The sequence below is a fragment of the Cricetulus griseus genome, chromosome 2, assembly GCF_003668045.3.
Source record: "Cricetulus griseus strain 17A/GY chromosome 2, alternate assembly CriGri-PICRH-1.0, whole genome shotgun sequence".
Lineage (NCBI taxonomy): Eukaryota > Metazoa > Chordata > Mammalia > Rodentia > Cricetidae > Cricetulus > Cricetulus griseus.
The window spans coordinates 52,886,621-52,899,788 of NC_048595.1; the positions used below are offsets into that span (position 1 = coordinate 52,886,621).

Consider the following 13,168-nt stretch of genomic DNA (forward strand, 5'->3'; position numbering starts at 1 on the left):
TTCCATGATCATCCATGATCACAGGAGGTTTTTTTCTTTTGTTTTTTTTGAGACACGGTTTCTCCATGTAGCTTTGGAGCCTGTCTTGGCACTCGCTCTGGAGACCAGGCTGGCCTCTGTCTCCTGACTGCCAGTATCAAAGGCATGCACGAACACCGCCTGGCAGATTACAGGAGTTCTAGTTAACTTGGTCTACAAACTACGACTCCCAAAACAACTTGAAGTGACTGAAATTTACACTTAAACAGTGTAGTTAGTGGCATCATTTGAAAACAAAATGATTTTCTTTTAGCTAGGCCACCAAAATATTCTATAGTTGAGAATATGTCCTTCAATAGTTTGGAAAGTTTTCTGGGTATCACCTAAAGTGAGGCAGGTTTTTTGGTGTCCTGTCTCTATCCTTTCAAATCTGGAACATTTAAATAGCCATGTAATTATTACAGTTACTGACTAATCAGCAACAGCCACAGAGCTAAACTTTTCCAAGACCGGTTTCAAGAATACGGATGGCTGTGTTTTTCTAAAATCCACTTTACAACTCAAGATGATAAACACATGTTAGGTGTGGCTAGGGTGATGGACACAGTATAAAACATGAAATAGATTCACACAGGAGACTCCTGGTCTAGAATTTGATGGGTTCAAATGTCCTTTCTGGGATCCATGTTCCTTTTTTACTATTCAGCTGTACCAAAGGGGAACATGAGGCTGTGGGGCCACAGGGCTAGGGAGGGCATGCTTGTGTTCTCCATATGCAAGCTAAGTGCTATTCACATCCAGTCAGCCAGGACTTGCATGTTCCTGCCACCTAGTCACAGGAGAGATCTAACCCCCAAGGGAATGTAATAAATTATTATTGAAGGAATTATATTAAGGAAAATATTAATAAATGGATAATCCAAGAATGGATTTTGAGATTAGTCCTCAATATACCTGAAATTATATGCCTAGAAATGTTCTGGAGTCCACATTAACAAAAGATATCTACATTCTGGAGGTGAAACTGAGGACAAAGGACACACAAAATCACTTTTATGCAACTTGCTCACACACAATGAATTGAATTCATGCAATTTTGCTTACCAATCTAAGTGAGCTTAGTTCTTTATTAAAACAGGAAATAAACATGCATTTGTAGCCACTAAAAACACCACAACCAACTGGTACAGAAGCAGAATTTTATTTACTTAAAACATTTCACAATTATATTGACAATTATTTATTTAAAATAATATTCTAAATACTTACAAAAATAAATCAAGTATTGCTTCTATTTTTCAAGTGTGACAGTATTTGCCATAGAAAATAGAAAGGACCTTTTTAATAAACTAAACACTGCACTGAAGCTTCCTCAAGTTCATAACTACCACACTATTTCCTCTGATGATTTGTGCTTTACAAATGTCCAAACTATTTCTGTGCAACAAACAGGATCATAGTAAGAATGTATGTATAACACGCCATATACATTCATTTTTACACAAAATGACACTGCCCTGCTCTATCACTGCCACCATCACTGCCAAAGGCCAGATGTATACCATTACACAGAAGTAGGTGTGTTTGTGAAGTGCTAAACATCCAGTCATCAATGACTGACCACATCTTACTAAGGGATATTTAGCTAAAGGATGCTAGGCAAGACATTTTTAACTCACACTAAATCATTAGTCTTAATATTGAAAAAAAATATAATAAACTTCAAATATTTCTCAATTCATTAAGTTAATCCCAAGATAAGCAATTTGTCATAATTATATCCCAAAAGAAAAAGGAATATCAATCCAAGGACAATTGCTTGAAATTCAAGATTGTTTCTAACATTATAATCACTGGAACATAAAATTTTTGTCAATTCCATGTTTGTGCATTCAATCCTCCCTTGCAACACATTTGTAAAAATTACTGTTCCAGCTGAAATTCATATGTTTTATACCTGGTAGGGCGCTGGTCTCACTGCATAAACAATGCATGGAAAGAATCTTGCCTTGATCACTGCCTGAACTTCTCTGATTAGTCTCGATCATATAGAACTTTACATAGTTTTATATAAACACGTTATCAAACAGTTGAAACTCTACTTAAAACTAGAAAATCGGAAAATTTGCCTTTTCTTTATTAAGAAAAAAAGAACCTATCCTTATGTCCTTACATTAATTATTTAGAAATTTATGAGCAATTGCACTGGAAACAATAATTTATTGAAGTTATCTTTTACAGTAAGTTCCATGAAAAGCGAAACTTGTAAAATCTTAATTATAAGCAAATACAAACACTAACATCATTATCTTCATTAACAAAAATATACCCAAATGCTACAATTTTTAGAAAATTTTAAATAGCATGCTGAAGTATTTTCAAAGCTTATTTCACTAAAAGACACAGGCAAGCAAACACCATAAGAACATACAAAAATGCAAACCAACAGTGTAAATGCACAAAGCATCAAAATCTAAGAGGTAGTCAACAGAAGAAACCCTGATAAAACAAAATATCCCGGCAGATGCCACTAATCTCAAAGACTCCAATCACCGTGAAATTCTTGTATTTTTAAGTGGTTAACTAATTACTGTGCAAGGATTTGCAGTTATCTACTTGAGTTAACACTTCAAATAGAACAATACTCATATTTATGAAGGACTAAGAATAAAATGTAGACCACAGCTCTATAGCCTGCTGGCTCAATCTGGCTTACACCAATTTTGTTTACATATTAGCATCCCTTCTTTCATGCTGTAAGGGGAGAGATGAGGAGTTGATCCAACAAGGACCATGCAGGCCACAAGCACGCACACTCACAGAATGCCTGCTAACGCTCAGGGTATACACAGTGCTGCAATATTTGTGTTTGCTGCATGAATACAACACTTCATACTTCTGTAGTCTAAGGATCAAAGAGTTTTTCCAAGTTACCAAAAACACAAGATTTACTCTGACACACTGCATAACAGAACTCTTAACAATGATGGAAACATGGCTACTAACAATGACACAAGAATGAAACACTTGTGGCTACATCAAGCAATACTGATTTAACGACTAATATTCCAAAGTTGTGACTTTAAAAAGTGACCCAAATTAGAAAGTAACATCTCTGAAAAGAGTAATGCCAGGCAGAAATGAACGAAATGCCACAATCCAGCTCTAGAAACTTCTTAGAGGTAAGCAGAAACAGAACTGGTCCTAAGCTGTTTCATCATTATTTTTTTTCAATAATGGGGCAAAATTATACATGATATATACCCCTTCTTAGAAAGCAAAGGCCACCACAATTTCATGCTTAAAGGCATGTGGATACTTCAACATGTATCCTTCTAGTTTGCTTTCCACCAACAGAAAGGTACCTCTTACAAATACTAGTTTATTTCCCACCTTAACATTTCAGTCAAGCCCTCCAAAGTCTTCATTTACAGCAGTACAAATACCAACTGAAATGCAACTCAGAGAAACTGCAAATGTCCAATCAGTCCCTTTTACAGGACAAAGTCACTCCAACAGTAAAGTCTTTCGAGAATCATAGCTTCCACAACATGACAAAGTATCCTCCTGAGGGCAGAACTAGCTGGTAGAGGAAAGCTCTGTACACACCAGGCCAAAGAGATTACCTTGCACAGTTGTTTTCTACATGCCTTACTGGAGACTGTTTCCCATAAAGCAAATCTAGATATAATACTAAATTATAAACTATTACTTTTTGCAAACTAATTAACTTGCTGTCACAAGCAAAAGCATAAAGCTGGAATATGCAGTTACTTCCCCATACATGATACCATCTCAAGACAAATATTTGCTTTATCACACTTCCTACTACTCAAAAGTGCTGCCCAGGGACACAGCTGATTCTGTATTTTGTTTTCAGAGCAAACTTGAATGTTAATTTGATACATTTTGATACCAAGGTTGGGAATGTAGTTCAGTTGGTAGACGGTTTGACTTATGTGCCAGGTTTTGATCCCCAGCACAATATAAACCCAATATGGTGGTACACAACTATTAATCCCAGCATGCAGGAAGTGAGGGAAGGACTGATGAGATATTCAAGGTCATCCTTGAATACACTGTAAATTCAATGCCAGTTTGGGGTATAGGAGACCCTATATCAAAACAAAATCCAAACAAAACTAGCTGCTACCAAGCATCTTAACCTTTGTTTTCCATCTGGTAGTTTCTTGGGGGTACAAAACCTTTTGAGGCACTTCTGTTCATGTTTGCTTTGCAGACTAGTCAGATGCTGCAGCTGGGACCTTGACAGAGAGGTTTCGGCGGGTGTTGGTGATGTGGCGCTGCTGGGCTAAGAATGACCGAGCAGGAGGACCTGAACCGGTGTCTTTGCAAGCACCAGTGCCACTTACAAGCCGAGATTCCATGCCCAGTTTCTGAAACGCAAGGCTCTGAATAAAGAATTGGAAAAAATAAATAACATGCAAAAAGAACATATTATAGCAGTCCTAGCAGGCTAATGGTTTCCTGATTAGCAGAAAAAAAAATTAAGAATAAAAAAGCCGACTCTTCTATGTCTGACAAGGCTAGGAAGAAGATAATAAAATCAGTGTCTCTATTTTAATCCTCTAAATTTTAAATCATTTAAAACAGTAGCCTAAAGCAGCATGCCAGAGCTAAGTTTAATTATAACAAGAAAAACTTCCAAATCGATTTTGTGTGTGTTGGAACCATTGCTGTACTAACTGGACAGACACACCACAAAGAGAGCTTAGCAAACAGATCTGGAAGGCAGCAGCTGCATATATTGCTTAATGGACAAAGTACTCTAATTTGGGCTACTTGTTTTCTGATGAGAGAAGGTATTTATCACTGGATCTCATAACACAACTGTATTGTACTAATATAAAAATATTTCCTTCTAATATTCTGGTCAAGGAAGTGATCAACTGGGCTTAATCCTACTCATCATTGAAATGCAAAATACCTTGTTATACCAGGCAGAAACGATGAGTTTTTCCTCATAATCACGGAATTTTGCTACTTTACATTCACTCTGAAAAATAATGATTAAGACAATTAAAATATCAGAAATTGCCCCCAAATTACTGAAAACAAAGCTATTTCTTTACTATCTTCACTGCTGGGAGAATGGGAAAAATGCATTTGAGATACGAAAATTAGTCAAAATAAAGGAGTGAACTATGCAGAACACAATCAATACATCTTTAGGAAAGGCAAAGAATGTGTGTAATCATAATCTTCATTTTAGAAAAGTTACTCAGAAACAGCAACTTACACACACACACCCTTAGAGAGTGATTCCTGTGCTACTAATTCCCATGTCTTGAGGAGACAAAAGCAACTGGTTGAAAAATCAAGATGGTGCTGTCCCTATGGAGGAGTTGAAACCAAGGAGAAAGGACTCAACAAAGTTCTAGGCTCCTCAGCACAACTTTTTCCACTTAGCACTTCCCTGAGCAACATGCTCTCAGTACAGAAAGTGCACAGGGCCAAACACCCAGAGAACACACTCTGCCATTCTACTTCTCTTTCTTCTTATGCACAAGCCATGAACAACTAACACTTAAGCACCCACATGCTGTGAGTTAATGGAGGCTTTTTCCTCAGAGTCCTCTAGTGAGAGGAACTATTTTGTTACACTCTTTTAGAGAATCCATTTTGAACACTAGCAATGGTGAGTATTCTTCACTGGCTTCCTCTAAAGTGAATGGTCAGCACACTTGAAAAACTAAGATTTCAAAGATTATCCAGTCAAATCTTATTATTTTGGACACACCCGGGCCAAGAACCAAACAAGAGATGTGAAAATTAAGATAAGGTACCAATAAACCTGCAAGCCCAGCCTCTTATTTACAGAATATTTAATGCTGGGGCTACAGAAATGTGACACAGACTACTTCATTCTCAAGATACTTCAACATATATGAAAAGATTTAAAAAGTATAAAACATGCTTCTGCTATTCAATGCAAGAGGACTTCAGTGAACTGGAACTCTGGAACATGGTGCAAGCTCCTTTTGTGTAAACATAAAAAACATAGAGGAAGAGAGTTGGGCATTTGAGTTAGAATGTGAAAAACTAACACTTGTTTTTTTCAGACACACACTTTCCCTGTGCATTTTCCAACCCTGACATGGTCTGGATAGATGATGAGAGTAGGCATACACCAGCCTGGTATTTATATTGTGGATGCAGGAAAGAGAAGGTGTTAAAAGTTTCCAGTGAAAATAATTTCATAACAGCTCATACTGACTTTGCTAGAAATCATACAAGGAAATGGTGTGTGAACAGACTGTGTTCTAGTTATGTGAAAAGAAACCAATCATAGTTCATGGGGAGGCCAGAAAACATCATGGCCTCTATGTATCCATTTCAAAAACAGCATTGACTCTGTGTTGAAAACAGTGGTCCTGTACAACATTTTATCAGAGAAGCTAATAAAGCAATGACGGAATCTAACAAAACTGCACAATGCTATGCCCACATGACTTCATAAAAACGATGTAAATAGTAGTACAAAAACAAATTTACCAGCTAAGAACTTAACCAATTAGCAGGTCACACCATGATTAGTAAAGATTTTATGAAACCTGAACATAGATGGCAAATATGATAAAGTTAATTCCCAGGACTGCAGGGAAGAGTGAGGAGGTGAGGTGAGTGCCTGTGGAGGCTTTACCTCTAGAATCTCAATTCTTCTCTCCTTCTCTGCCAGCTGCTTTCTGAGTAACATTATTTCGGCTGATGCTGGATTTAATTTGGGATCTAACGTTTTTATTACCTGTGTAAAGAAAAAAAAATATGTCTACTTTGTCTTTAAAAGCATCAAAATTGTAACCACATGTTTTATAAAAATTATAACAGATTATCCACGAAGTCACTAGGAGCTTATTTATTTTTTTAGTTTTTTTTAGGAGCTTATTTTTTATTTTTATTTTATTTTATTTTTTATTAGTTCAAATTAGGAACAAGCTTGCTTCACATGTAAAACCCTTCTCCCTCTCCCTCCCCTCTCCCCCAATCCCCCACAGGTCTCCCACCCCATCCACCCTCCACTCCCCAGGCAGGGCCCTTGATGGTGGCTCCCCAAAGTCCACCACATGATCCTGGGCCAGGCCTAGGCCCTTCCCCATGTGTACAGGCCAAGAGTGCATCCCTTCACGTGGGATGGGCTCTTAAAGTCCCTTCTTACATCAAGGAAAAATACTAATCCACTACCAGGGGCCCCCTAGAGTATGGAGGCCACCTAATTGACATTTTCAGGAGCTTATTTATAACTTCATTTAAATAACAAAAAAATGGACCAACACCACCAAATGCCTCTTGTCTATATATTCAATGGCAGCTACTTAGCCTTTCTGTTATTAAAACTTTGAGCATGGGGTTTGTTTGTTTAGTGTTTTAAAGTTAATTTATTCGTTTTATTTTGGGAGGTGACCAGGTGGTGACCTGGTCATGACCCCGTAACAGCTTATGCCATACCTCTGCTTAGAAGCCTTGTGTTTTCCACCTCATTCCCACTTATGACTAGATACACTACAATTAGAAAGAAACTGCCCATCATGTGAAGCCTTGAGATTTGGGTTTCAACTTTGGGTACAGCTTGTATTGACATCTTAACTGGTAAATACATGGAATCTAAATATTAGGACAAATAAATATACTATTATTTTAAAGTTGTACCACCATGAAATTCCTTAAATAGAAAAGAATGTATTAACACTCCAATGAAATATTTATATGTGGTATTTATGAAATTAAGACTATAAAAACAATACTTCACAGATATTTGAGCTAAACTATACAATAAAGAAAAGAAAGAATTTAGTCTGATGAACATCAAGATAGAGTTTAAGTCTCTAAAGTGTAAAATAAAGCCAAAAAAAGTAAACCATTTCGTTCATTTTGCTAACATTCTGGTAATTTATGTTCTCAGCCAATGTGCTGAAACCCAAGCACATAAGTAAGGGTTTATATTACAGTAGTCACTTTATTTAGTAAGGTCACTACCGCCAGTGTTAAAGATGTCCCCAAAGTCGTATTTGTCTGACACTACATCAGACTGAGTATGCAAGACTTATATAGAAGATGGCAGAAACCTGGCAAGCAAGGCAAAGCAGAGGAGGACTTGGTGACTAGGTTCAGACACAGACCTGTATGTAGTGTAATCAGAACTAGCGCTGACTAGAACATCTGATACAAGGAATTAGCTGAGCAGGTGGGTCACTCACATTTCTAGCTTTCTCTAAGTACATTTTATATCTCTCCTCCATTGCTTTCATGTCTTCATCTTTCTTCTGAAGAGCAGCTTCAAGTTCACTGATCTTTTGGACTATTTGTGAAAACAAAATTGAACCAATTATCACATACTCAAAACACTTGATCCTCATACATAAACTGTACTTATCAAACTTATTTTACAATGACTGCTAAGATAACTTCTAAGAAAAGCCTTTAATTTCTTCTTTGCAATTTATTCTTATCTAACACTTCTGAAGTACAAGTAATGTATTCTCAGTCACTGTATATAACCTAGCTGTTTCTATGTTTCTAGCAAATATTAAAGATGTGAAACATACTGTTCCATGTAAGCACAACCACAGAGAAAGAAATGACATTACTTTTGTTTGAAGTTCATTTTAATCTATTTTGAAATTATTTTACTATAGTATAGATTCTATAGTATTAACGTGACTAAAATTTACAATGTTTGATACTCCTTTATATCAATCAGTTCATCTTATTAAAATTGTTTTTTGCTTTAAAACTACATCATATGTGAATGAAACCAGCATTAAAAATTAGCATGGTTCTTATGCAATGTGCACACTACTCACTGTGTAAAGATGGATCTATTTTCTTATCTGTGTCACTAGAAGGGCAGATCCTAAGAAGTGTGTCCAGATTTTACACAAACTTACCGTTCTGACTTATATCTGGCTGAAGGTCTTCAATGAGCTCCTGTTTCTTCTGTAATTCTTCATGGACTTCTGTTAGTTTTTCCCTAAGTATTGGAGAGAGCATGGAGCTTGGTGTCAAACAAACCTAAGAATGAAAGCTGGTCTTTGTCACATTGATGTTGGGACTTTGGGCAAGAATGCCTCTGATCTTTATTTTCCCACAGGTAAAGTGGGAACCTATTTACCTGACTACAGGGCCTGCCATGCAGATGTTAATGCACCTGACACAAGGTGTATTCCAAAGCCTTAGCCTTCCTTTCCCTCAGCAGCTCCACTTCCTACACGACGGAAAGGAAAGGCTCTGCTCTACAGGGTTAGCAGCCACAACATCAAGTCGGTTGGTTAAGAAATGTCTCCTTGGTGAAATCTGTCAGATGATGTTAGCTATTTAAAACTGTAGGAGTTAGGCTGGCTGCCACACATGAGCAGGAGAACATGCTTTCTTGCTCTTGGTAGCAGTAGTGTAGTCTGGGCCTGTGCTTTCTTTCCTTCACCAAGTCAGAAAAGGACATTTTCCAAGAGCTTCTACAACCCTTCCCCTTTGAAATGAAACATCAGTTTTACTTACATATGAGCTTCCAACTTCTGCTTTAGTTTGCTGGACTATAAAATTAAAAATAGTTGCTGTTAAGATTGACTCACTTGGGAAGGGTAAATGTCCCAAACATCTAAATGTCTTCACCTCTTTTAAAGGTATATTATGTGAAAATAGTCTTCAAAACATGTACTTGTAATGGTACAGTTCCTAGAACTTAAAATTAAACTTGAACTTGAAGAAAAATAGCAAATCCAAGCTGAAAGTGATATATTGAGGAGTATCAAACATTTCATTATCTAATTAACAAATACAGACTTTAATATTTATCTTATAAAATTTATCATTATAAATGAAAACACTTTAATATCAACATTAAAATGAAGCACCTGGATTTTTGTCAAAAACAAATTTAAAATATGTTTCCTCTTTTAAAGTACTTTAAACCATAGCAGCAGTTTGCATCAACTAGGTACCTGTAAAATGCTGATATGTTGGCAACAGTCCATTAAAAACAAATGGTGAAGAAATTACCCATCTTCAAAACACTGCAAGCCAAAATGTAGTCCCCCAAATAGGTGCCATTTTAAAAGTACTCCCTAACATGGCTTAGCAATATCTGTATTAGAGAGGGTACAATACCGTATATATGCACATATGAGATGCCGCCATGCATGAGATGACTTCTATGTTCCAAGCCCCCAGGGAAAAAAGAGAAAATCATATAAAGTATGAAAAAACAGAAGGGAAATGCAGCCCTTTCAATCTGCCTTTCCACCTCTCCTTACTTTACAGCTTCCTCCCCCACCAGTATTTTCTATTAGCTGGTATCTGCTAACACATCCAGATCTATCTTTTCTTTTAATCAATTACATCTCTCTCAATTTTCTTCCTCCTCACATATACAGGTAAAGTATGAAAAAACTGTTAGATATGTCTCTTTTCAAGTCTTCTTATCTCAGCTCACATTGTCTGAAACACTGTGAGATGGTGTGGAAGTGGGGAAGCATTAGGGGTGATGTCTTTAACTGTCAATGTCCTTCTCACTCATTATGATTTCTTGAATGATCTGTCAGTGGAAAGCACTCATTTCCTATTAGGGAGCTTTTTCAATTCTGAGTGCTAATTACTCTCATTTTGTTTTTTCCTCAGGCCAAGCTTGGTAAAATCCCAGCAGATGCGTTCGGCCTCAAAGTATACTACTCTTTGAGTTAAAACTTAGAGAACTTAAGTATAGATGCTGAGCAGGACAGATAGAAATCACCTTATAATATATATGAGCAATCTATATGACTTCAAGTTGGCAAAATCACTGCATCTGTTATGCAGATATATACGGTATTTCACGGTACCATCAATGAGAAGGGTACCATTTCAAATGAAAATAAATGGGTAGCAGAAACTATTAGAAAATATGTATACAGCAAGCTAAGAACTTGTTACTCACGGTTTCGCCTTCAGTCTTGGAGCCCTGATCTTGTAACGACTTCTGGAGATCCTCAATTTGCTGCTGCAATTCTCTGATGCGCTCTTTGCTCAACCTATTGTGACATGAGTTGGTATTTATCTACTCATATTTAAAGCCACAGCAGTTAGGGGTCTATTAACGTGCATTCATGCAATTTAATGGAAGTGATAAAGTGCAAGGCAATTATCTGTGACAAGCACAATAGGTAGAACAGAATGTCACTTCTGAGCAAGTAACTTAGAAAGAATTCCTCCCTTATTAAAGCAAATATATGTGCACATACTGAATGTTGTCACATGTCTACCATTCTTTATTAGTTCACCAAAAGTTGAAAATAATAGTCAAGTTTCTTCAGAAAGTCAAATATACCCCGTTTTACTCATAGAAAACAAGATTCAAGTGTCTGGAACCCCAGTGGTCTCTTGACAATCTGGTAAAAGCTAGATAAACAAACACAGCTGCACCCATCTCTACAGTGAGTATTTCCTTGATGAGGTAAGTTAGAAGACACTCTGCAGCCAGGTCAGCAGATACTTTCAAGTGGCATTCAGAGCTGATAAGCTGTCTAACTTCAGTAAGTTTCTGATCCTCTCCATTTCCTTATCCATAAAAGGTGAGCACAGCCACTAACTCAGGGAGGATTTACTGAACTGGTCCTCAAAAGTGCTTGTATGTGACTATTATTTATGAGGGTGGAGAGACAGCACAGCACAGAATGCTTGCTTGTTTGTCATGTAGAACGTCCTGGCTTCAGTTTCTAGCGATGAAAAAACAAGTTTGAAGCAGAGAACATAGGGCATTATGTATGATTATGACAGGAAATTCATAGCAGCCAGATATAAGTCTTGTTTATGGTTACACAAAGTTTAAGGCACTTGAGTGGGACCAGAAAAGCACAGCATTTGGTGCAAATACATTAACCAGATTCTTCCTGTGTCTACAGCTCAACAGTCCAAATCTCAGGAACTTGCTGAGAAAGAGTAACTGAGTTAAGCAGAAGTGGAATTCTAATTGACCACACCAAAAAAACCAAAACCAAAACCAAAAAAACCTGTTTAAATAATCATTGTTTCTAGTCTTATGTAGGTATGAGTCTATGACTAAAATGCAAATTCCCATGTCCAAGACTGTAGAATGACCAGTATTTTTAAAATATAAATGATTTTTTACGAGAAATTTTAGCTCACCAATATAGATATCAGTAAAACATTTTATTTAAAAATCTAAGTTTCGATCTGTGTTATTATTTCATATAATATTATTGAAAATTGAACTGAGTTGAAAATAACATTAAAGAAAATTTTAAAAACTTGACTATATAATCTGTGACCTATTTCTACACACAACTGTAGTAGCTGCCAAACCATTATTTACTCATTTGTTTTCTTTCATTTTTAAGGATATCTAGTGAAAATCAAGAATAAGTACCCTGACTAGGCAAGTCTATTAAAACGATCACATTATTCATATATTTTATGATAATATCATTGATCTTATCCTTGCAGTTCTTCAGAGTAAGGATTACAGTGATGAGACACCTGCTTGGCAATGCTACTTATTCAGACAATAATTCTGTTCCCCACTTTTAGGTAATCAAGTCACATAACTTCTAATGGCAACAGTCACCTTTGCTCAGTTTCCAGCTCATTCATCTTGCGGTGCTTCTGCTCCAGCTGCTCCTGCAGCTGCTCAATTCGTTCATTTTCTGTCCCTTCCTGCTGCAGGCGAAGCATTTTGTTTTCATGCTGCAGTCGAATGAACACCTCTCTAATGTTGAAAAGCAATTTTTTTCAATTTTAAAACTAAAGTTCATAATATTCTTTTCAAATTGTTGCAGTTATTATTGTGTATAAGTATGTATATATGTTTGTATACACATGTTTCAGGGTATCCATGTTAAGGTCAGAGGGCAACTTGGGAAATCACTTCACTCCTTCACCTCATGGTTCTAGGGATACAACTCAGGTAGCTAGGGTTGGCAGCAAGTACCTTAATGGGCTGAGCTATCTTACTAGAACCACCATATTATTTTAAGGAAATTCCTATCTCTTCAATAGCTCTAATTTAGAAATATGATCAAACCCCCTGAAAGTCTTAAAGACACACTGTATGTCCTGCAAGGTCACATCTCAAAAGTTAAAGGTAACAGTATATGATCAAGATATATATCATTAAACAATTGTGCAAGTTCCTAGATAATATGACTTCACTTTTAAATATTAGAAACCTTGGGAACAGTAG

At 36.6% G+C, this 13,168-nt stretch overlaps 1 protein-coding gene across 1 annotated transcript in view; it reads right to left on the reverse strand.

The window, feature by feature from the left end:
* Nucleotides 1-1,164: 1,164 nt before the first annotated feature.
* Hook1 (hook microtubule tethering protein 1) overlaps nucleotides 1,165-13,168 on the reverse strand; it is a 48,174-nt gene continuing 36,170 nt past the window's right edge. Inside the window, exons 15-22 of the mRNA XM_027400432.2 lie at nucleotides 12,554-12,694; nucleotides 10,907-11,000; nucleotides 9,493-9,527; nucleotides 8,886-8,968; nucleotides 8,196-8,296; nucleotides 6,644-6,745; nucleotides 4,928-4,996; nucleotides 1,165-4,391 (exon numbers count right to left, since the gene is read on the reverse strand). Of these exons, the coding sequence (XP_027256233.1) occupies nucleotides 4,221-4,391; nucleotides 4,928-4,996; nucleotides 6,644-6,745; nucleotides 8,196-8,296; nucleotides 8,886-8,968; nucleotides 9,493-9,527; nucleotides 10,907-11,000; nucleotides 12,554-12,694 (796 nt within the window). The 3' untranslated portion in view covers nucleotides 1,165-4,220. The remainder of the gene's footprint in view (nucleotides 4,392-4,927; nucleotides 4,997-6,643; nucleotides 6,746-8,195; nucleotides 8,297-8,885; nucleotides 8,969-9,492; nucleotides 9,528-10,906; nucleotides 11,001-12,553; nucleotides 12,695-13,168) is intronic.